The following is a 25885-nucleotide window of genomic DNA, read 5'->3' on the forward strand; positions in this document are numbered from 1 at the left end:
ATGGTATCTTTTGTTAGATGAATAATTCAGATAAATAATTTATTTGATTATGATATTTTATTTAGAAAAAAAAAACTCAGAATGATAGAAAAAAAGACCCTTCGTGCCACCAAATTTCAAATTAAAATACTACTCCTTACTAGTTACTACAAGGATTTTGCCTCTGTTAGGCTTTTGGCTTTTTATGTGCATTTCTTCCCACGAGAGCCAACAGTGACTTAGACTTGTTCTTATAAAAAGACCTTCCACCTCCACCAAAACACTCCTAACACACACACACTCTCTCTCTCTCTTCCCAACCTTCTCTTCCCTCCATTTCCCTTTCCTCTTTCAAAAAAGCATATATCTATATAAACTTGTGATATTGGGAGTTGAAATTAAACTTGAGAAAATGGACAACCAGCGTAGCCCTCTTCTAAGCTGGGCTTACTACTTCCAGGGAAAGGTTGCTACTTACTCTTACCCTTCAACAATTTCCATTGCACAGACACATTGATAATTTCATAGTCCTTAGTTGTTGCAATATGTTTTAATTAGCCTTAAAAAAAAGTGTAATGGAGCTGATAATGGTTGGAATTTGAGCACTAATTTTTCATTGTTGTTTGTTGTTGAACTCGATCAATTGGGTACAGTCAATGGAGGAGCTGAGGCAGTCCCTGATATACACAACTCTGGAGCTAGAACAAACAAGGGATGCAGTGCAAGAAGAGCTAAAAAAGAGGGATGAACAACTACTCAACCTAAAGGACCTCCTAAGCAAAACCATAAGAGAGAGAGATGAAGCACAAGAGAAATGCCAGAGACTTCTCTTGGAGAAGCTAGTTTTCCAACAACAACAACAACAAGCAGCTCCTGTGTCTGGAATTTCAAGCATCGAAGATGAGCCAAGAAGAGGAATTGACTCCAACAATGGCCACTCATTATCAGATTGTGAAGAGAGCATTGTTTCCTCTCCAGTCATTGACCATTTACCTCAACCTCAACCTCAAACACAATCAATGATTGAACTAACACCAGACAAACCATTACCAGAAAAGGGTAAGCTTTTGCAAGCAGTGATGAAAGCTGGTCCTCTCCTTCAGACCCTTCTCCTTGCAGGACCTCTTCCTCAATGGAGACACCCACCTCCACCACTTGAGTCCTTTGAAATCCCCCCTGTCACCATACCCTCACCACCACCACCACCACAACCACAACCACAACTATTCCACCAAGACACCTTTTTTAACAACACTAACGGTAGCAGCAGTACCACAACCAACTGTGGAAGACTCAGTAGAAAAAGGGTCTTCTGTGATGGCTCTGATTTTATTACCGAGACCAAGTCCCAAAGGCTTGTACTTCACTGACTTATTATCACAAGTCAGAGATTCACACAGTAATTTCTAATTTATATATATCCAAGTTCTTAGGATTAGAGAGTAAGCAATTAAGAGTAACAAGCTAGTATGCAACTGATCTAGCTTCTGTACAGTGGTTGTTCACTTGTTCTAGGACACAACACAAGCTATCCGGATTTAACTCATTGGGAGAGAAGATGAGGATGAAGAAGTGCTTGATTTTAGGCTTTCTGGCTTTATTTTGGTGAAGAGTTTGTCAACCCTTCACATTTTGCTTCCTAGGGGCCTTGAGTTCTCTTAAATTGTTATTATGTAACAAAGATTACTGTAGTCCAACAATTAAGCATGTTATTTGAGTGTGAGTGTGTGTGTGTGTGAAGTGAGATTGATTGATCTTTATAAGATCACATCAACAATTAAGAGAATGGGTGTGGAGTGGGTGGATTGGGAGATGAGTGTGCCCAACGACCAAAGAGAAGGTCTTTGAGTTCTGCTTTCCGGGTTCGGTGGACCCAAATATTAGGAACACAAGATCTGTTACAGGTGTGGTGCATCATTATGTTAAAGCCTTTGTTAGAGATGTTATCGTTGTGCAGGTCTAATCTTGTGCTTTTCCGAATATTATTTCCATTTCCTCTTGTTTTATATTACCATTTCACCTAATTAAGTCCGTTTTTGGCATCTAATCCCACTCAAGGTTTTTTTTAACTTAAAAGGAGATATAAGGTTGGACCGGTTAGGAAAGGGTGAAGGTTGATGGGAGAAAGGAGAAGGTCGGTAACAAGTTCCGATCCTCTATATTTTTAACAAAAACAAAGTTAATAAACTAACATTTGTCCATAAAAGACTTTTTTTTAACTTACATGATTCTGTAATCTTAGTGTGAGCTCGCAAATATTTCTTCCTTAGAAGAGCAGAAAATGTTGACTAGTATCATGTTCAATGAAAGCATGGCAATTGGGGGCGAAAAAAGTGAGATTCTGCAGACAAACGTAACATGCTGCATTATGGTGTAAAAAAGGGAGTTGAATTATATCCTGCAAAAGAGAAAAGGTTAAATAATGTACTAGTCTCTCAAGACGTTTCTTATTTATGCAGCAGCAGGTTCCTTGTCCCTCACTTTCTTCATTAGCCACATCCTCTCCTAGTACATTGCTTTTCTAAAAGAGAAATGATGGTTATATTTTAATTTCGTACAACAATTTATATATGAAAAAGAAACAATTTGAAGAAAAGAGAAAAATATGTGAAATAAAAAAGACAATGTGATAAAAATTGGAGAAAAAATAATACTGCAGAAAATTTTATAAAAATAATCTCTTATTGTTAATGAACTGTCTTGGCCACATTACTGTGCTTGGGCCGACTATCTCAATCTCTGCTGCGGCCTATGGAATGGATCCGCACAGTAGTTTTTGTTTGTTTGACAAACAATTTTGAAAGGACTAAATACAAAATGATTTTATTATATTATTTAAATAAAATTAGTTGGCAGAAACTATAATAAATTAATTAAGAGTATCTAATTTTCTGTTATTATGCCATTGATCCGGGGCATTTACCAATCTCTGTCGAACTTGAGTCTGTTTGATCACTTATAATGAGACTCAAACTCTGAGACTTTATTTAAGTTTAGTATCATTTGTACCAACAACTTATTAGTAGAAGATTCTAGTTTGAGTCTTAAAAAATGCAGTTCTGTTATTATAAATTTAAAGGAAAAACCTTACTACTGTATTGGTGTTTGTAGGTAAAAAAATAAAGCAACTAATTATTTTGTCCCAACTTGGTTGTAAAATGCAAGAATGCAAGAAATCACAGATAGTTTCTCACTCACACTGGAACAAATAAGTATTTTTACAGACTTCCTCATAATAAATGGTTGTGATTTCTTTTATCTATTTTTCTTTCTTTTACATTATCCTTTATTCAAGGGCTCATAAATGTTTTTCCCGTGTGAGTGAGAAACTATCTGTGCATCTAAACTAGCCAGTGTGGAATGTCAGTGTGCAGTGCCACCTTATACAAATGTGGAACGACATTGTGCAGTGCGACGGTGATATATGGTCAAGGGCAAGGGAAGAAAAAGTCACACACAGAGGAAACAGATAGATGTAACGAATATTAGCTTTATATACTACAGTGATTTCTTGTTCATACTCAAGAGCCTAAAATCTCATATCATATGGCATTTTGACAAGTGATTTTTTTTGTCTTTTATTCCAAGTGGAAAAGAAAGAAATTAAAAATGTGTTACTTTCATATAGCTAGCTAGCACTGCTTTTAAACATTACATCAATACATCAATACATCATTTCCAGTGATGGAAGCAAGAAGTCCTCCTGGAAAACGCGCTAAGCCTCATTCTGGCCAGTGAAATAGGCCGCAAATGGCGCCATTCATGCATCACAAAACAACACAAACATTCCAACTTTTGTCAATCAACAGGGCTAAGCTGCCAGACAAATCCAACTAACTTGGACCTAAATTTGACGTTACAAAGAAGGCAATCCAATCCTACACCTCTCATTTTGAATCTTACACCTCCTAAAGGAAGAATAGTTCTTTTCCAATGAATATTTTTTAATTATGAAATAACTGTTGTATAATACATATATACTTTTGGAACAATTATTCCATAATAGAAAAAAACATTTCCAAAAAAATTATTTTGAAATAAGATTTTTTTTTATTATGGAACAATCGTTCTATAATACATATATACTTTTGGAACAATTATTTTATAATAGAAGTTTCGGATCAATGATTTCTTCAAATTTGATGGTGTGTGATGCCATGATGTTATTTTGATTTGTGGTTTTTGTAACCATGGGTGGTGGGTGGTGTGGTGGAGGACGGCGCAGGAAGGAGTGGGGGATTGGTGGGCGTGACTAGAGGAAGAGGAATGAAGAAAGAGGATGGGACATTTTTGTTCATTCAGTTTCCTATGGGAGGTACAAAATTCAAAATGGAAGGTGTAAGATTCAAATGCCTACAAAGAAAGTTCTGAGTTCACAAAGTCCAGGTCCATACAGAGGCCCATTTTAATGGTTTATTTCCGTTGCAGGCCCAGATTAACAGTTTGCCCTCAAGGAGAAACATAAATTTAGTTTATTTTAACTTGTTAGAGTAATTTGTTGCAACTATATCCAAATCAGTGGCTTTAAGCATGCGTAACTCATTTGTCCTCGAGATAGTGAAATTCATTTAAAATCTCTTACAATAGATGTTTTTCTATATATATGAATCTACAATTGAACTCCTAATCATACCTTTAGGAGACAAGATTATTTGCTAACCATGCACATCAAGTTAATTGTTAGCATTGTTATAATACTCTTCCTTTAGCATCGTGTGCTTTTGTATGTATCATTAGACATTCTTAATTAATGGCCATTTGAAAGAAAAGTTTATTTTATAAAAAAAAAAACACATAACAGGTCAACAGCAGAAGAAAAACCAGTTTCAATTAAAGAAGAGACTATAAATAAAAGAAGTATTGAAAAAAAAGAAAATTATTTCGATTATTTTATAAAAAAAGAAAGAAAGAAGAGGAATACAAATGAGTGAATTGGATTATTCCACGGAACGCGGAGACTTGAAGAAATGCTTGATTATATATATATACCAAATTGTTCAGAACATTAGGCAGAGTTCCACCTTTATTTAAGTGTTTACTTGGATTCAAGCACTAAATCAAGCACTAAACCGTTCCATGGTGAACATAATATTCAATTTCTCTTCTAAGTCAGGTTTATGGGGACATCACATTCAGACTTGTTATATTGAGTTGTAGACATCTAGATTAAGAAAAAAAAAGTCCATACAAATTATGTAACAGCTGGAAAAGGAAAGACATTTAGTCTTTTAACTGAGAATTTTTTTTAAAATATAATTAAATAAGAGTAGTAATAGATATATTGGAGTGATAATCACGATAGACACTACTATCACTCGCATTCATCAATTGCTACTACCATTTAAATATTTTTATTATTATTTAAATGATCGAATATTTTAGATAAATTTTAAAAATCTAATGAAAGAAAATCGAAAATTACGGATGAAGGTAGAGCAGGCAAGATTTTATAATGAGTCTGACGTGATATATGAATCCAAGACTTAAATTTAGTTTGTTTACTTGATATGTGTCATTTTCTAATGTTTGGTTTGACATATGGAAATAAGTTTCCATATCGTGTTATGGGGTGTCAAATATTTTGAAAAAATATACATAATAAAAATGATATTTCGCTATGTTATGAGGGGTTAAAGATCAGGGATATTCTTATATATATGTTTGATTTTTTTGGATGATGTTATGCCACAAACTCAAATTTATTTTTCTAAAATAATTCAATTAAATAATACAAAATTTATATTTATTTTATTAAACTGATTTCATCATTCCATTAAATATTATACTAATTAATTGTTTGATTCAAAAATATATACTCAATATATTATTTGTTAAATAATATTTATACGGGTTAATTAAGGTTTTAATCCCTCAATTTTTTTATATTATAATTTTTTATCCTTCAAAATATTTTTGGTAATTTTTAGTCTTTCATTATTTTTTCGTCATCATGTTTAGTCCCTTTAAAACTTTTATTCATTTTTAGTCTCTCATTTTATTTTTATTGCTCAAAAGTAGTCACAAATATAAAATAAACAATGGACTAAAAAATTAGAAGGACTAAAATTGCTGACATAAAATTAATGAAAGACTAAAAGTTATATAAAATGTTTTGAGGGACTAAAAATTTAATTAATCCTTTTTATATATTATATATTATATATATGTATGAGGGGATGATAATTTTACATTATCATATCTTTTCACTTTTTTTTAACACATTTTTTTCCCTCATGGTCTCATTTCTTATTTAATCACAAATTTTCTCATTTGATTGTCTCTTAACTTTCTTAGCTTTCTCTAGTTTTTTATTTGGGATTTTTCCTTTAAAATTAGTTTTCCCCCCTAGAATTAGTTCTTCTATATATAATCATTATGATAAAAATGAAATTGATATGTATTTTTTTATTTTAATGAACTAAATTAAATTTTTTAGAAGAAAGTCGGGAACATGCAAAATATCATTAAAGTAAAGAAGATCCTATCTAAGATAATATCTCAATAATAACAATTTTCTGAAACATGTATGCATATAAAAATATATTTAAATATATATTGACATATATCTATTAACATATATTATTAAATTTAAGTTAAATAATTAATAATATATTAAAAATTCAAAATAATATTAAAAAATTGCTCATATAAATTATTAAAGGTGAATTTAATACATGTGCAAAGACAAGATACTAAGATAGTTTCATTAAAAAAATGCGTTTATGAAAAGTAGTGGGGTTCTTTCAAAAGGAAAAAAAAAAAAGAAGAAGAAGAAGAAAGAAAGAAAAGTAGTGGGGTCTAAATAGTCATTAGGGGTTTTTCCCATTTAGCAAAACAAAAAATTCATTAGGGGGATACTGATAGCGAAGCCTGGCCGAAAAGAATATCCACACAAGTAGTTATAGGCCCAGCCCACATGGTCTCTTCCAAAGTACGATATTAAAGTACTAGTAATCTTGCCCAGAGAAAAAAGAAAGCACAATTAATCTAATATGATATGATTTACATGATGCAATTAGGTATTAAAAATTAGATGAAAGAAATATGCAACACTTATAAATGGATAACCGGTCGACAGAATCTAAAGCTAACAAGAAAATAAACGAGCAATAGGAGGAGCATATACTCTTTGGGCTTTGGCCCTTCTCAGTTCCAATAAAAAAGAAGAAGGAGAATCATAATCTTTAGAAAATGAGAAAAATACTAATGCGATTTATTTTTCTTAATATTTTTTATCGATAAATGTTAATTTATTCACTTTGTTAAAAATATCTGTGTAAGAGATATGAACTTATAATCTCTCTATCTTCTTTTTTCACTCTTAAGCCCCCTTTCCAACCATTAAATTAATCTTAGATTTTCCTGAATATTTCTTTTTTAAATGCGGGATAATTTTTTTCCTAAATTCACAAAACGATCTCATGGAAAAATTAAAGGGAGAAAAGGGATGAAATTCAGGATTTTTATTCCCTTAAATGTTGAAGTAGATTAGATTACGTTTTATTTTTTTTCTTCCTCTAATTTTTTCTCCCTCCTTCAAGATCGTAGAAATTTCAAACCCTATATAGCTATTGCTTTAAGCCTCTATCATAATTCAAATGAAAATAACTAAACTTTATTATCAAAATAATTATATAGAACTTCTGACAACTGCCATCATAATCTTAGAATGAAGCTCAATATAATTAAATTTTGACCTCTTTCATTGACTCTCGACGTACTTGAACTTTCCTTCTATTAGTCTCTTATTCATTTAAAATTCTCCTTCTTGTCTGATTTCTTCAAATGTTCCTTCCAGAATATTAGCAAAATATTACTCTCTTTATTTTATTTTTTTGCCAATATAGTGCCATTATCCCAATTATCCTTACTTAAAGAATAATATTTAAAGCTGTAAAAAAAAGAGTTATATTTAAAATTTTTGGGAAAGTATATTCTCCAAAACCTTTTTTAAAAGAAAAACTTGTCATTAAATTAGTTGTTGAGAAAAATCCACAAAGAGACCCATACAAAATTTAAAAAGGAAAAATAGAATAAAATGCAATTTGTTTAGGTAGTTTGATTATGTTTCCGCTTTCTTTGACAGTTTCACCCCTTTTCCTCTCCAATAAGATCATACAATTTTCAAACACTACATAGCTATTGTTTTAAGCCTCAATCATAATTCAAATCACAACAACTAAACTTTATTAAGATTAAAAGATATTTTGACAACAGGTAGAGGCATACTGAGCATGAATTGCATCCAATTGAAAAACTTAGCTCCTATATTACGCAATAACTACTGTCCAAATGGCTGAATTTAAAATGTAAGAAGTTTAACTCAATCTCAACTACATAAGCAACTTTAGATAAGTATTGTACATGTACATCTTCATTAATTTATCGTAAATATCAGTGCAGTTCGAGCCTTAACTTCATCAATCTCTAATAATGTGAGTTAGTTATAACAGTGACTAATTTTTACAACCAAAAAATTAAGGTTTAAAAATTAATTTTTATGTTCTTCAATGCATTATATTATTTTCACAACCTTCAGATAATTTTTTTACAATTTATTTTTTAATTTCTCTTCAATACATTGTTTATCTTATTATACATTTTTTTCATTATCATTTGGTCGTGGGCTCAATTATCGTAAATGATGCCAATTGTTTAGCATTAGTCCATAGAGGAAAAATATTTGAATGGAATCTTATCAAATTTGCATGAGTTGAATTCTTTATGATTCTCACAATTGATTTAGGGTATATTTGGTTTAAAGGAATGAAATAAATGTAAAAGTGAAAAAAGATTAAATTATTGAAATGAAAAAGTTGAATTGAAGTTGAATGTAAAGGTGTGGGATCCACGTTAATTTTAAATACACCTAAAATGAAATAAACCAAACAACAACTTAGTGTTTGCAAGAGGAAAATAAGTGTGTAAAATACACCTAAACCCTATATGACTTATATTTTTATCCTATATGCTATGGTAGTATTTCTTATGTATGATTCATGAAAAATACTTCCAAAGGTGAATCGCGTGAAATTCATGGAGTCTGCTAAGTGTGTTAGCTTGTTTCATTGTTTATCCTCTAGACCTAAATCCTCTAAAAAGATGGGATGGGTCTAGAACACTGGTATAAAAATATTGAACAAATAGAATTTTCTTTGATGGCCAAAAGGTAGGTGCTTGTTGAGATGCAGTCAAACTTGTATTGCAATTAATCGGTTTACCCTTGTAGAAGGGAAGAGCCCTGGCTTTTGTTGTCATAAGACAGCAGGTTCCTATCTCTGTCTCTTACACACTGGTCCTTGCTAGGTTTAGTTACCCTCAACGTGGGCAACTGGTATGATGGCTACATGACTTTCAAGTTGCAAGTGTATTATGTATATGTACATTTAGGAAAATATACCCCAGGATTTAATGACTCACACCTAAGCAAAAGCAGCTCCCTGAATGCAACAAGAGATCAAGTTTCCTAATTGTATAATACTAAAAATATAAATGATGGACTTGTCTATTTAGCCTTTCTGAATCATCTCCATTGAACACTCCTTAAAGTTGGTTACTAAAATGGAATAATTTTCTAATTTGACTTGTGGTGCTTGTTGGGATAAGCAGAGAGTTCTGTTATAGCTTTACTTCATTTCAAGACTGCTGCCTTCATGATTAGGGTAAAGAGACATATCAAATTTAATTAAAGCTATGCTATGTGGAATTGAATAATGCCAGACCTTAAGGGACCAACTGTGGTAGTTATCTGTACGTTGTTAATAATAATCTAATATTACTTAAAAAGTTAAAATTGAGTGAAGAATGAAGAGAATGTACAACCTCTAATCCTGTTTTATAGTCCTACTTTGCTAGTGTTGTGGCATAGAGACAAAAAATATTAACACCCTTCATTCATCCTTGCAATATAAGAGTTACCATTGATGGCTGAGTATATGCTGTATTTGATCACCATCAATGCTACAACCTACAAGCAGCACCTTGTGATAAATGTTCATTTGTTGATGAAGAAGTAGTATACCGTCTTATCCATGTTGAGTTACTAATGCTTATCTGTATAAAGCAATATCCTTGGCAGGCATTTTTGTTGTCACAATAAATATTCCTTCCTACGATTTGAGGTATCTTCTGCAGGGACTAGGAAACAACAATTGTACCTGGCTTTTTCATGATTTTAACTATTGAAATATATAATAAAGCCTCGAGATCTCAGTGTTCTTTTACATGTCTAAAACCATTTTCTTAAATTTTTGCTGGGTTAAAGATAATAAAAAATTAAGTACAATAAATTTTATAATGGAACTCCGAAAATTCTCTAGGTTTACACATAATTACACTTGCATTATAACTTCAGATCTGCACCACTTTGAATATCTGACTAATTAATTGGCTGACAAAGCATAGCGAATTCTACTTTTGCACATCGCTTCTTTGTAACGGATGATTCAGAGTTGTTAAACAGAAAGGAACCTTCGTGACACCACAACACTGTCCCTAATCTTATGATGCCTAATTAGCCTTCTTTTTAGTCAAGTACATTAAAGAATCCATTTCATGCACTTTCACAATTTACATATTTCGCACAATTAGTCCAATCTCTCACATTTTTGCGCACGCGCTTGTAAACTGATTGTACTGCCAAACATTATCTTATCCAACAACCTATAATGTATGATTACATGTTTGAGGCATGCATGCTTATTGTTTACTCCTTCCCAATTCTATATATATATATATATATATATATATATATATATATATATTAACTTTTAGTTTTCTTAGGGTCATTGAACAAGTTATTTTATTAAGATTGAATTTGAGAGCCTTCACTTTTTGGGCTGCTTCTTGGCTAACGTTCATTGGCTAACGTATGAATTATGATGATCAAGTGAAACCATGCAGTTTAATTTGCCGGTGTTTAATGGTAATAACTAATAGTAAGTAGCTGTGCTGCTACTCTAGGTAAGGGAAATGAAACCAATTGCCACAACGACAAACTAAAAAGTGAAAGCTTGCAATAAAAATATACAATGGCCCACAATATTAAAAAAAATTCGTTAGTCTAAGTCTCTTTTCCAACTTTCCATAACAGCGTATCCTCATAAGTTAAAGAACATAAAGCATAGAGAGAAGATGAAAGAAAAATATTCCAACTATATTCCTTAAGTCAAAAAACGGAACGGATCATGTTTAAGTCATTAACAAGTGTCATTGCCATGGCATGACAAGTGTTGCTTTTCTTTACTCTCTCTCTTTTCCCCATAATTGCCGTTTTGCACTTTGTTGTGCTATATTATCAAATTATTCATGTTGCCACCCTTCACCGTCAAAGGGAGCGCGAACTTCCACAGTAGATGATTCATCTTTGATCTTTTCAGCTAACTAAACAAGTAATATGGATTGCTTACCCTGAAAGAAAGGGAGGGAATTTGTTATATCATATTTCTACCACGTGGGCTTTTGTAAAGTTTCTACTAGTAGAAGGAAATAAAATGAGAATGAATTAAGAGTTTTGAATTAAAAAAGAATTAAAAGTATGAATTTTATTTCATTTTATTGTTTATTTTACTCTTTTTTTTTGTTCTTTTTTCCTATAAACGAGCATATCCTAAAGGTAGAATTGTCATTTTGAGCAGTTACTGTTGTGATTTTTGAGTTCGTGAGGCCCCATATTTTGAAGACTACAGTGATAATAGGGAATTAATTCTAATTCCCACGTAATGAAAACAGTAAAATGTTTTAAGTAAAAAAATGGACCCTAGTGATAAATCTCGTCAATGAAATGAGTCCTAACGTAATTAACACAGTGATAAATCCCGTCAATGAAATGAGTCCTAGGAAAGGTCCATCTATTTTGAATGTCCCGCAAAAAAAAAAAAAATGGATCTATTTATAATTTTATGTCAATATCGAATTTAATGGATCATTCAATTCGAAATAACAAAATACATAGGCGCTTATAAGGAGATCAATTAAACATGTAGTATGCAAGTATTATATTGAGATTTAGATTTTACAAATATTTTACTTTTTTCATGTCTAGTTTACATACATTTCATTTTTTTAATGCAAAAATAAGGTAATGTAATTTGTTAAACTAACGTACTCAAACAAGAAACTTCCACAGAAGTTAAGTTGGTGTTAATTAATGTTATAAACCTAATTTAAATTGATTGATTTGACCGATGATTCAATGGATTGGTTGAGTAACCTGTTTGAGTTGGTCTATGACCTGATAATTAACTCAGGTGACCTTGGCCACTAGACTACAACTGCATGCAATTATAATGTTTTATTTTTATATGCAAACACATGAAAACAGTTCAAGTGTTAATCCCATACCCCAAACAATTGATGATACAGCCAAATTTAATAACCTGTTTGACATAAGTGAACATAATCACACGAGTAATACTTGTATGGTAGTAATATTTAAGCTCACAAATAGCTAATTGAAAAACTTGGGTTAAATTATTTTGTAAATCCATATAATTTATTTATTTAATTCCTTATAATTTTAAAACTCATAACAAAATTTTTATAAATTTTTATAACTAAAAGTAATACCTTTAAACATGTGTGAAAATTTGTAACTGTTTGCAACCCAATATCAAATTCCAATCAATTTCAAGTGACACCTATTTGCTTCAGAGTATTGAATTGATGATTGGGATTTTTTTTTATGAATATAGATCAAACAGCCTACCACTTCCGACCACCTCCTTTACCTCCATATGTGGCAATTGTTTTAGCGACAGAGAATATTCTGCCATCACAACCACATGCTAAGCATTTAGCAAGCACAACATCAACATTCAATACCATCCACATCGACTATAAGATTTTATGCCCCCTGGTTGCTCAGCCATATATTTCAATTAAAAGGGTTTTACAAGAAAAGTCATCCATTCAACGGATGCGAATACATAAATAAATGTATGTGAACTAGACATGATTTTTTAAAAAATATTTGCAAAATAAGAAAAAAACAGTGAAAATTTTCAATAATATTGTAACAGCTACTAGAATTTTGCTTTGATGTGTGAAAGCAACATTAAAGATGATGTCCATGCACCGTAGGAAGAAAAAAAAAGTTTAATGATAATGCACATTATCATCTAATCATATATCACCTTTAATATAATTTTTTAAAAAAATTTATAAATATCATCAGACATTTTATATATAATAATTTGTGATTAAATAATTAAAATTATTTTTACATTTTTCATGCATAGTATTTTTTTTTCTTTTCAAAAGATGATGTCTTTGTTACTTAATAAATGACTACATCTATATTTTGAGACACATAGTATAATGGTTCCTAATACATATCGGAAGATCGTTATCGAGTAATTAAAGGTTTGGTGATAACGGCTAAATATGAACTATTTTTTATAATAAAAATATATTGAAAATATCTTTAAAAATATTTATATAGCAGTTATTTTTTGCTTAAATATTAGAAATTGATATTTTTCTTATTTATGACTTACAAATATGAAAAGAATGGATTAAAAGCAAAAAAATCTAGAAAATATAAAAAATATAAATAAGAAAAAAAAATTAACATCATGCTCAAGTTCACTCCAACAACTATAGAAAGAGAGTCAAACACAAGTCCACTCCAGTAGTTATAAAAAGGGAGTCAAGCCAAGGAGAAAAGACACACCGAGTCTCAAAACACTCTAATACACACATAAAGCTTGAAAACTCTCTCCTAAGAAATTCTTTCTTCTCTTTCATCATTCTTTATTTCCTTTTTCCATCCCTTCTCCTCCATCAGTTCCTATACCCCTCTTCTAGTGTAAGGTCCCTTATGGCTATGAGAGACTAAACCTTTAGTTAGGACTTGACAGGCCTAAAAAGCCAAAAGATGTATTGTACACTTCATATTTAATTTATCAATGCAAACATGTGTTTTCTTTCCTATTATCCTTTCTTACTTTTAATTTCTTGCATCATTCATCTTTGCATCATCTTTGGGGTTAGGTGCTCGGCAGAGGGTAATCCTTAATAAGAAATACAAGGAAGGTGTTGCATGCATCTGTTTTAGGGACTAATCGCTCGACAAAGGATAATTTCTAATAGAACTAAAAGAAAGGGGTATCTTAATAAAATCAATGCTAGACATAGTGTGATTGCATTATGCCCATGCATCAAGGCAAGCATCTAGAATTAGAACTTCATGCATTTTATCTATTGACTCTTTGCTAAGACATTTGGGAGATAGATAGGTAAGATAGATTTGTCATCGTGAGACATTAGGGGCAAGTATTCTAATAGATGTGAGTAGGATAAATTCACCTGATTGATAGGGAAAAATCACAAATAATACATCTTAGGCAAATAAGGCATATTAGGCCCTAATATTCTCATCTCATTAGATTCCCTATTATTTCTTTTGTTTTCTATCAATATCTATTATTTAGTTACTGTTCTTTTTACTCATCTTTTACCTCATCTTATCTTTTCCTCTTATAAGTTGGAAATCATCCAACACAAGTACAAAACAAGTCCCTCTGAAAATCGACACTCGGACTTCCGGTACTTACTACTTGGACATTTGGTACACTTGTCAAACTGTTAACAAGTTTTTGACGTCATTATCGGGGACTTTGTTCTTCGTACTTGGTTGTCTTATATTTTCAATTTGTATGTATTAATTCTTCTTTATTCTTTATTTTACAATTTTTAATCATTATTTTTATTCTCCTTTCTTTTTCTTCTATAATTTGCACGGTAGTGCTTGTTTTTGTGTATGTGAGGAAGAACGGCAACCAAAGATTTAGCTCCACTTAATCCGGAAATTGAAGTCACTTGCAGGCATAACAATGTTGCGAGAAAAAGAAGAGAGCAAGAAATACAAGGGAGCAGTCAACCCTCAACTCCACCCTCTCTAGAAAGTTGCTATCAAATGGAAGAGGAGCATGCACGATGAGTGACACTAGAGGATTACTCTAGTACAACTACCCCATAATTCTTCACCAGTATTGCAAGGTCGGAGGTTCAAGCGGCCAACATATATTATCCTCACTCTCTCATACAACTGATACAAGGAAACCTCTTCCATGGTCTACCAAATGAGGATCCTTATGTTCATCTCGCCACCTACATAGAAATCTGTAACAGGTAAAGATAGTCGGTGTTCCCGAGAATGCCATACACCTCTATCTCTTTTCTTTTTCTTTGGTAGGGGAAGCAAAAAGGTGGTTACACTCCTTCAAAGGAAATAGCTTGAGGACCTAGGAAGAAGTTGTTGAAAAGTTCTTAAAGAAATACTTTCTAGAGTTAAAGACTACCGAGGGGAAGATGGAAATATCCTCATTCCATCAATTCCCCGATGAATCACTCAACGAGACACTCGACCGTTTCCATGGACTACTCAAAAAGACGCCTACACGTGGGTACAACAAACCGGTGCAATTAAGCATCTTCATAGATGGCCTGCGACCACGGTCAAAGCAACTCCTTGACACATCCGCAGGGGGAAAAATCAAGTTGAAGATATCGGAGGAGGTAATGGAGCTGATAGAGAACATGGCAGCCAGTGATCACGCCATCCTTCGTGATCTAGCATACACGCCAACAAAGAGGAGCCTTCTGGAACTCACAGCCCAAGATGCAACACTGGCCCAAAACAAGTTATTGGCCCGACAGATAAAGGCCCTAACAAAGACCCTCAACAAGCTCCCTTAACAACTACAAGCGGTAAGTCCCTCTTACTCTTCAATCATGCAAATAGGGGGATGCCACATCAGCGGTAGAGCACACGAGCCAGGGCAATGCATAACCCAAAAAAATTCTTCCAGGGAGGTGAACTACATGGGAGCTCAGAATCACCACGGATTCCAAGGCTACAATCAAGGAGGACCGTCGGGATTCAACCAAGGGAGAAATTTCACATAGGGCTCAAGCTAGAGGAATCATCCGGGGAACCAATTCAACAAGGAGCAAAGAAGTCAACCTGTCCAGAATTCAAACCAAGGGGTCGATCTTTATGAGAAGACCAACAAGCTTAAGGAGACACTGAATCAATTCATAGAGATGTCCAAGTCTAACTCTAGGAGCACAAAGTCATCCATCAAGAACCTGGAGATACAAATGGGACAATTAGCCAAATAAATGGCTGAAAGGCCCACTAACAGCTTTGGAGCCAACACCGAGAAGAATCTCAAAGAAGGGTGCAAAGTAATTTTCACTAGGAGGGAAAGTACTGAGAAGAAAAAGAGAATTGATAAGGATGTGCATGATGAGGAAGGAGAAAAGAAAGAAGAGGAGAAAAAGATAAGAGTAAGGAGAGTGATGATGAAGTCTTAACCATTAAGACCAAGACCAAGAGCTAGTTAGCTCGGGAGACCAAAAGAGAGATACCACCAATTTCATCAAAGGAGACATTGTACCCTCTGGTGCCATCAAAGAAGGATAAGGAATGCTATTTCAAGCGGTTCCTTGACATATTCCAGAAGCTGGAGATTACTATGCCTTTTGGAGAGGCCATACAAAAGATGTCGTTGTACAAAAAGTTCTTAAAGGACATCCTCATAAAAAAAAGGAAAGTACATCAACAGTGAAACCATTATGGTGGGAGAAAATTGCAGTGTAGTAATCTAGAAGCTACCTCCTAAGTTCAAAGATCTAGGAAGCATCACCATCCCATGCTCTATTGGGAGTGTATCCATAGGTAAGACTCTTATTGACTTAGGAGCAAGTATCAATTTGATGTCGCTTTCTATGTACAGGAGAATAGGAAATTTGAAGATTCAACCTACAAGGATGACGCTCCAGCTGGTAGACCGCTCCATCACAAGACCGTTCGGGGTAGTTGAAGACGTCTTGGTCAAAGTCCATCAACTCACTTTTCCGGTGGACTTTGTAATCATGGACATTGAAGAATATGCTAAGATCCCCTTGATTCTGGGTCGACCATTCATGGTGACTGCAAAGTGTGTTGTGGACATGGGGAATAGTAACTTGGAGATGAGTGTGGAAGACCAAAAAGTCACATTCAACTTGTTTGAGGGAATTAAGCATCCCAGTGATAGCAAGACTTGTTTTAAGGTGGAGGAAATTGAGCAAAAAGCTAACCTCGTTGGGGGGAACCTGAATTCTGTGTTCCTAGAAGAAGATGAAGTCAATCCAGTTGAGAATCCTACAGACTCTTCTAGGGTCAAAACAGGTCAAGACCCGAGCCACTCCAAACATTCCACTAGCTACCCCTCTACCAGATGTCTCTCCTCCACCTGCTGGTCAGACCTTTATGCCTTTTTCTCAACCGGAGCAACTCCTCCCTATGCTATATAGCCTCCACCACGACCAATACCTACTGATGCAGAGCCTCCACCATCTCCCTCCAACAGCCCGTGATGACACCAGAGGCATTCCTAGCCCAAGTTACTTGGCCAGGAGTCCAACTTCCTTTTGTTAGGGGGGGTGACACCTTTGGTGTAGCTGATGATGATACCGCAGATATTGAAGTTGATGATGATTATGTTGCGAACATTAGTGATGCTCATAGAGCTTGGGATTCAGGGCCCACACAAGATTGAGACCCAATTTTTTTACCAAGATTTTTTTTCTTTTGTTTCTTTATGTTTCTTGTCTTTAGTTTTTTTTCTTTATCTTTATTTATTTTTCTTTAATTTCAACAATTTAATTCTAGCAGTTTAAATTCAGTCATTGAATAAAAATTGCATGATATTTATGAAGTCATTGCTAAAGCTTTTTCTGAAGGACTCACACTTGAAATGGTGCATACCATTTTTGTGAAAATGTTGGTTCCATGAAGGCAAACGTCAGTTCAAGTAGTGGAGTATGAATCACAACAAAGAGAGGAAAAGGTTAGTCTATCTGAAATAAATCATGGTGCGGTAAGCCAATAATTTTATTTTGTCCCGGTGAGTTGTGTGAAACTTACTTGTGAGAGAACGTCTATTTTTAATTTCCCGATTTTGTATCATTCTTAGACTGTTAGATTAATTACATGAGGTGGAAATGATTAAGGTTATGTTTCTCTTATTTTCAGTCACTTAGCCAAAAAGCCAACCTTTGGTGATAATTTATCCCTTGCACCTTATTTGAGTCAAAAATGATAATCATGTTTTTTGTAAAACCCCTAAGCCTACTTTAGTTATCTCCTACCTTGTTTTAGAGTTTAAAAGAGCATAAGGATTTTAGTCATGATATGCCTTTAATTTGGGGGAGGGTTAAGGTAAAAATTATTTCAAGAAGGTAAAACAACATACAATAAGGCACCCTCAAAAAAACTTGTAAGCCCAAAGTTTCTTTCCTAAAAAAAAAAAAAAGAGATAGATCCCCCCAAAAAAAGAAGAAAAGAAAAGAAAAGAAAAATAAGGGCAGAAAATAAATAGGTGTCATAAGTGTTGTTAAGAACAATAAATTGAGGCTGAAAAATAAATAACTCTAGGCTGAATAAATGGAAGTTTTTTAGGATAAATTCTCTCTTATAACCCTAATTTTTGAAATCCTAGAAAAACCATAATTTCTTTGATTAGTCAGGCCACATTACAAGCCAATAAAAGTCCTTAGTGATCCACCAAGTGTAAGCAGAATAACTTTAACTGAGATGAAGTGCAAATTGGAAACATTAATTGCAGGTCATAGAATTTTAAACACTCACCCAAGACACTTATGCGCAGAGAAAAACACTAAAGCCTTGTGAGGAAAAATGAGGCAAGTTGACCTGATTGATTTCTGCTACTAACCAATTCTATCTCAATGTTTGTTTATGCTTCCATTGCAAGATCTTGGCAAAAGCAAGAAGGTCCGACTAAGGGAATTTGAAAAATTGCAGCTATTGAAAGTGTTGGAGCATTCAGAGCTTGCTCTCATTTTTGTTTTTGCTTGAGGACAAGCAAAGTTTTTAATTTGGGAGATTTTGATAACGGTTAAACATGAGATATTTTTTATAATAAAAATATCTTTAAAAATATTTATTTAGTATTTATTTTTGGCTTAAATATTAGGAATTGATATTTTTCTTATGTATGGCTTGCAATATGAAAATGATGGATTCAAAGCAAAAAAATCCAAAAAATATAAATAAGGAAGATTTTTTGGCATTAGACCCAAGTCCACTCTAGCAACTATAGAAAGAAAGTCAAGTCCAAGTCCACCCCAGCAACTATAAAAAGGGAGTCAAGCCGAAGAGAAAAGACACATCGAGTCTCAAAACACTCTAATACACACCGAAAGCCTGAGAACTCTCCCTTAGGGAATTCTTTCTTCTCTTTCATAATTTTCGATTCCCTTTTTTCCATCCCTTCTCCTCAATCAATTCCTATACCCCTTTTCTAGTGTAAGGCCCCTTACGGCTATGAGAGACTAAACCCTTAGTTAGGGTCTAGCAGCCCAAAAAAGCCAAACGATGTATTGTACACTTTCATATTTATCAATGCAAAAAAGTGTTTTCTTTCCTATTATCATTTCTTACTTTTAATTTCATGCATCATTCATCTTTACACCATCTTTGAGGCTTAGGTGTTCGACAGAGGGTAATCCTTAATAGAAAAACAAGGAGAATTTTGCATGCATTTGTTTTAGGAATTAGTCGCTCGATAGAGGGTAATTTCTAATATAACTAAAAGGAATGAATATCTTAATAAAATCATTGCTAGACATAGAGTGATTGCATTATGCCCATGCATCAAAGCAAGCTTCTAGAATTAGAACTTCATGCATTTTATCTATTGACTCTTTGCAAAGACATTTGAGAGATAGATAGGTAAAATAGACTTGTCATCGTGAGACATCAGGGGCAAGTATTTTAATAGATGTGGGTAGGATAAATTCACCTGATTGATAAAGAAAAATCGCAAATAATACATCTTAGGCAAATAAGACATACTAGGTCATAACATTCTCATTCCATTGAATTTCCTTTTATGTCTTTTGTCTCTTTTTATCTATTATTTTAGTTATTGTTTCTTTTAAATTCATTTTTTTTTACCTTATCTCATTTTTTCTCTTATAAATTGGAAATTGTCCAATACAAGTATAAAACAAAGTCCCTGTGAAAATCGATACTCAGACTTTCAAGTAATTTATTACTTGTGACAAATTTGATACACTTGTCAACGAGTTAACATTTGACTATTGCAAGAATTGACTGAGGTATAAAGGAAGCTTTTAAGAAATTAGTTATATATTTTTAAAATTTAAAAGAATATAGGAATTCAATTAAAATATTAAAAATTTATAAGGACCTCTGAATTTATTTAACCAAAACTTTTAAACATTCATTAGCACCTAATTTTTGCATAAAGAAAACTCTTCTACATATGAATTTTGGGGAAAATATCGTTGATCTTTGTTTTTATCAAGAAAGCTATTTTTCTCTTTGATCTTTGTTTTTTTTAAGTACATTTTCCTTCATCTTTTAGTAAAATCAAATCAAATATAAAGATTGAGTTTTTTTTTTTTACAGTCATTTCAGAGAAACCAAACACCTATTTGTATGTTCCAATGCACAAAATGGAGAGATAATTAGTTAATAACACTTTTGGATTGAAAAAACATTAAGTTACATTCACCTAAACTATAACTCAGACACATCTTAATAGTCACCATGTGAGACTTTCCAACAAACCAAAAATACATAATAAATTCATATTGATCCCTGCATGTCCAAATTACACAATTTGATATGATAAGGATGAGTTGAGTTTTCATTGAATTGCAGCCAAATTTGTAGAGCATTAAGTTGATTGTGAATGCTAGACCATTCATTATCCTTTGAATTTTACCGCGCTTGAATGGAACCTCTAAGATACAGTAACGTGCATAAACAAAATTGTTATTCAAAACTAACGTTGATTAATCTTGAAAATAAAAGCTTCAATTGTAATTAGAGAAATAGTTCAAAAGTGGTGAAAAAGACAAAAGGAAAAGTGAGTGAACATAACTAGCATCTGTCCATCAAATCAGCCAAAAAAGATTACCACCAGGAACTAAGCTGCAATCTTCACTTCCTGTCTTGTCTCTGTTTCGATCTCTTTCCCAACGCTTTATATCCGGGGCGGCCTTCATTTCCCTCTTCTATAATTCTTCACACCACAAACAAACAAACCTCTTTCTCTCTCTCTTCAATTTTCTTCACATTACTCTCATTAGTTCCCCCATTTCCATTTGGAATTTTGTAACACTTCACGTTCTTCTAGGCTCAACCATTCTTAATTTGCAACTAAACAAGCCAACGTGACTACATAGATTCCTGTATGGCCTTTCTTATTGGTCACTTTAACACAGGTCTTTCTTTTATTGTTTAATAATCATTGCTTTGTTATTGTTTATGATCTTTCAGCTTCAATAAGATTTATGGTGTGCTATGAGTGATGGTGTTAGAGAATTAATAATTTGGACCCAGTTACAAGTTGTGGAGAAAGTTTGCATTTTGACAAGTTTGTGAATGTGGGAATGGAAGCTCGCATGAGGAAGTACCGGCAAGTGAGTCCAGAGAGGGCCAAGGTGTGGACGGAAAAGCCCCCAAAGTACCATCAGAACCGGAAGGTGCCGGTGCTTTACTATCTTTGCCGGAATAGGCAGCTAGAGCACCCTCATTTCATGGAGGTTCAACTTTCATCCCCTAATGGGTTATATTTGAGAGGTAGAAAAGTGAGAGTTTTTGTGATTTTTGTTTTGTTTTTGTTTGTGGGTTTTCTGAGTGATTCTTTGTGTGCAGATGTGATTGATAGACTAAACGCTTTGAGAGGTAGAGGCATGGCTTCTTTGTATTCATGGTCGTGTAAGAGGTGAGCAAGTTATTTTGTTTATTAATTACTATCTCAGTATCTCCTCTTGGTGTTCAATTTGTATGGTGAGAAATATAAGAGAGGATGAAAAAAGAATAATGCTGAGACTTGGTAGGATCTGTCCTTTTCCCTTGTTTCACTTTTGCATTTTAGGAAAAGTCAACGCTGGTTAATGTTTATAGTTTTAGTTGGATGAAGCAATCTAGATTGTTAAGCTTTTTGTTGCTTCACTCACTCTGTGGTCAAATTGTTTGTGTTTTGTGTTCATTTTTCATTATGTATAGTTTTTGTTTTTTGGTTAATCAGAAGCTACAAGAACGGATTTGTGTGGCATGATCTCTGTGAAGATGATATAATTCTACCTGCACATGGGAGTGAGTATGTTCTCAAAGGTTCTGAGCTATTTTACGAATCAAATTCAGGTCAGGAATGTTATGTTTATGTTTTGTTTATCTTCATCATGTTGTGTTTTCTTAGGTCCTGGTGAAATCTTATTATGGTTGTGGATTCTGCCTTGCAGAACGTTCTGGCCCCATTAGCAATGTGAAAATACAGAACCTGAAGCAGTTACCAGAGCCGGTTTCTTTTAGGAGCCATGATGAGGCTTCCACTTCTTCTAGCATGACTGAGAAAGAGACAAGAAACTCCCTAGAAGATGACCTTTCCCCAAGGCAACAAGCTGGTTCATCTGATGTGTCTCCTCAGTCTAGAGCTAGAAAGAGTGATTCTCTTAGCTTACCATCGACAGAATGCCAAATCTACAAGAATGATGGATTGGCAGATGCTTCAACTCAGACAGAAGAAAATGTTAGCAAACCCGAAACCCAGAATACTTATACCAGGGGTGTATCAACCGAGGATGATGGTTCATTAGAACCTGAATGCCATGAAATATGTGAAACTCAAGTGCTTCAACTGAAAGATAATTCTGAAATATGTAGGGATACTGTTTCTCCTCCTCCCTCAACTTCTAGCCCATCGTCTTCTGGAGGGAAAACTGAGACTTTGGAGTCCCTGATAAGAGCTGATGTGAGTAAAATGAACAGCTTTAGGATCATGGAAGAGGAGCGTATTCGAATGCAAACCAATGCAAGGCTGAAAGCCTCAAATCTGCTGATGCAACTGATCTCGTGTGGGTCTATATCAGTGAAAAACCATAGTGTTGGCCTTATTCCTTCCTATAAGGATAGGTTTTCCCACTCAAAATTCCCCTCCCCGTTGTTCTCAACTTCTGTTATGTTTGGGGACTTTGATTGCATAGCAGAGAAAACAAATGTGATGGGCCTCAAATTGGAAGACAAAGAATATTATAGTGGGAGCATAGTCGAGTCTAAAGTACTGAAGGAAGGAGATGGACATAGTGTTATGAAACGCTCTTCTTCTTGCAATGCTGAGAGGTAGGTTTTGCTTTCGATTCCTTTCTTGCAACATCACAAATTAGCATTAGAAAGACTTACTGCTTCCTTTCCCAAAATCATGGCTTATCTGCTAGCTGGGTGGTTTATTACATACTGCTGCTTGGTTGGTTGCATATGGAGTCATAACTTCAGAGAACTCTTGTTCAAAGCTGAGGAAGTGAGTACTTGAGGTCTGATGAAGTTGTAGGACTCATTTTTGGCATATACAGTCATTCTTTAAAAAGTGAATAATGCTAGGTTAGGCTACATTACCATATAGGTTGTTCCATAGTACAAAGGTGGAAAATGCTTGAATTCTGGTGTTAAAATGCTTATGCTATTTAGAGTTTTTTCCAGACCTGAAGTTTGTTCTGATTAAGCCAAATTCTCACTCTTTAAATGAATGATTTCGTTGTTAGAAACACAAACAGTCCTTGAAGGTGCTTGTTAATTGTTATTACTTATTCAAAACTCAGTTTAAATGATTGCACTCTATTTCTCTATTTCCATATTTCGCTTATGCTTTCACTCCATTCAAAATATAAACAAGATCACTTTAAACGCTTATTTGGATTAAAAAAATTGAGCATCTATCTATTTTAATTACTTTGTCGGTTCTGAATTTGTTCAAGGTGAAAGATGCTAAAACTTTTCCCGACTTATTTCTTTTTGAAACTTGTTTTTAAAAGATAAACAATATTTAATGGGAATATAATGCTTTCACATGCTTGTTTAGATCTATATTTATGATTGATAGTATGGCAAGATGTTTGAAGGAAATGGAGGCTTCAAAGGCACAAAAGAAGGGGGCTTCATGCTTTTTAATTAAGTTATCTTTCTAAGGAAAAAAAAATAGATATCATCAGAACTTCCAATATCAGGCATCCTCCTCCCGGGGGAAAAGGAAAAAAGAAAACAAAATAAAAGTAAAAAAGCAAAAAAGGCTGGACAAATGGGAGATTTGGATCCTCATGAGTTTTTTATTCGTTTATTTCTGCCTCCTATCATGTGAAACACTTAAATATGATAAAAAGGACCTGTGGCATAGTAAAGAAGAACAAGGCTTTCATGTTTTATATGCTCTTTTGAATAAATGTTGGGGATAACATCATAATTTGATAATATATTCTGAAGTAGAGTTGATGGAGACCCCATGGGAATAAGTAGAATTTGTCTTGTATATTGTTACTAGATAAAATTTGCAGTTTACATGCCCTTGCTTTCTTACAAAATGAGGTCCTTACTTGGAGACTCGTCTTATATCACAAGCTGCTAAACTGGCTTGGGATATAAATATTGTGGCTACCTTTGTGGATTCATGCTTTAGAGTTTTATAATTGATTATGATTGGCATGTGATAGGAACACATTAGTCATCACATACTGGCCAATGTTTCATCTGTGACAAATGTGCAGGACATCTGAAGAGTTGAAATCACAAGACACAGAGGAATCATCATCCTCAGGGAATCCAAAATGTGTTCCACAGTCAGTTAAGGCTTCATTGACCAAGCAGCTACCAAGTGAATGCATGAGATCTCCTGTTTCTGATGGATCAAGAAATTCCATGGATAAAACTGATGGTTCAGGCATATCCCCAGTACCATCTAACGGTAGCAGCAAAAGAATCACGGAACCTTCATCAGGGTTTGGGAGAAAGCAATCTAAGAGGGTAGACTCATTTAGAGAAGAAGAGAGGGTGATCAAAATTGAAGAAAGTTAAGTGTTGAATTTATCTTGTTTCTACTAATGTTCTTAAAAATTGTTAGGACTTAGGAGTGTCTTCTTACAGTTTTCAGTCATTGATTGATGAGTTTGATTTTAACTCTACAGGCTTGCTTCAGGAGCTCGGGTTATAATCCAATCTAAACCATATTGAGACACAGCAAGTAACAGCTCTTAAAATATTTTTGTTTCAGAGGTTAGGCAGCTAGCAAAAACTGCTAGTTTTCATCTTTTGTTTGAATGCAACATGATGATGGTATATATTTATGTAGGTCCACGTGATATATCCGTAAATCTACAAAGTGAATGTTGTGCTAGAATTATATTTTTTAAATTTTTTTGGTGAATATGTTGTGACAGATTATTATTCACTGCATGGGGGGCTAGAAGTGCATGTGGTCCCAATGGTCCATTACTCATCCTGTAAATTTCATGTGTTGGTTATATAACCTTGTAGGGACTGCCACCTGAAATGAAGTGATTGCACATTTTTTTGTAACTACACAGTACATTCTATATATTCTTTTGCCCCCGCAGCTTTTGTTTGCTGAAAGTACTTAGCTTGCATTTCCATTTTCCAAGGCTAAAAATTGACACACCACACACAAAAAAAGTGCAGGCTTAAAATTGACACACCACATGGGAGATTGAACTTGACGTATTCGCTTGTATTAATAATTAGTACAACTTGAGTTAATTCTCAATCATGAGGAAAACAGCTGATAAATGGGCTGAAGACTATGTTCATAAGGGATTTGCCTATATTTAGAATTGGTGTGTAATTGGCTTGTAAATGAGTCTAGACCATGAACAAATACTTAGTATAATGAAAATGTCCTCTGGTGAGGAAATAAGTGTTAATAGTTATGTGTGGTTTAGGATTTCTTTGGGTGGAAATAATTGTTGTCTAAAGGTCTGTCAGGAAATTATATAAGAAAACGCAATTATAGATGTGAAATATACTCAAGTGTATGTTTAGTTAATCTTGGATACCACTTCAAGCCTTACATTAAAG

General features: G+C 33.8%; 2 protein-coding genes across 3 annotated transcripts; both read left to right on the top strand.

Annotated features, from left to right (window-relative positions):
- Positions 1–253: 253 nt before the first annotated feature.
- Positions 254–1985, top strand: LOC114377990 (arp2/3 complex-activating protein rickA-like). The gene is made up of 2 exons (XM_028336483.1): positions 254–445; positions 633–1985. The coding sequence occupies exons 1-2, from the start codon at positions 392–394 to the stop codon at positions 1347–1349; spliced, it is 771 nt and encodes a 256-aa protein (XP_028192284.1). The 5' UTR covers positions 254–391; the 3' UTR covers positions 1350–1985.
- Positions 1986–20898: 18913 nt separating this feature from the next.
- On the top strand, positions 20899–25406 carry LOC114378110 (protein UPSTREAM OF FLC-like). Of its 2 annotated transcripts, XM_028336654.1 has the most exons (7): positions 20900–21213; positions 21302–21604; positions 21680–21749; positions 22056–22171; positions 22270–23146; positions 24562–24864; positions 24979–25406. In XM_028336654.1, exons 2-7 carry the CDS (start codon positions 21415–21417, stop codon positions 25022–25024), a joined length of 1602 nt encoding a protein of 533 aa, XP_028192455.1. In that variant the 5' UTR covers positions 20900–21213; positions 21302–21414; the 3' UTR covers positions 25025–25406. The 2 variants fall into 2 exon arrangements, with proteins under 2 accessions (XP_028192456.1, XP_028192455.1); XM_028336655.1 differs by lacking the exon at positions 24979–25406 and having other exon boundaries at positions 20899–21213; positions 24562–24868.
- Positions 25407–25885: the final 479 nt, after the last annotated feature.

Source organism: Glycine soja, chromosome 12, assembly GCF_004193775.1.
Source record: "Glycine soja cultivar W05 chromosome 12, ASM419377v2, whole genome shotgun sequence".
Taxonomy (NCBI): domain Eukaryota; kingdom Viridiplantae; phylum Streptophyta; class Magnoliopsida; order Fabales; family Fabaceae; genus Glycine; species Glycine soja.

Bases quoted from the DNA above. Each gene is read 5' to 3' on its own strand.
- LOC114377990 (XM_028336483.1), top strand. From the start codon at position 392: ATGGACAACCAGCGTAGCCCTCTTCTAAGCTGGGCTTACTACTTCCAG. The intron at 446-632 runs GTTGCTACTTAC...AATTGGGTACAG, and splicing joins CTTACTACTTCCAGGGAAAG to TCAATGGAGGAGCTGAGGCA.
- LOC114378110 (XM_028336654.1), top strand. From the start codon at position 21,415: ATGGAAGCTCGCATGAGGAAGTACCGGCAAGTGAGTCCAGAGAGGGCC. The intron at 22,172-22,269 runs GTCAGGAATGTT...TCTGCCTTGCAG, and splicing joins ATTTTACGAATCAAATTCAG to AACGTTCTGGCCCCATTAGC. The intron at 24,865-24,978 runs TTAAGTGTTGAA...TTAACTCTACAG, and splicing joins GTGATCAAAATTGAAGAAAG to GCTTGCTTCAGGAGCTCGGG.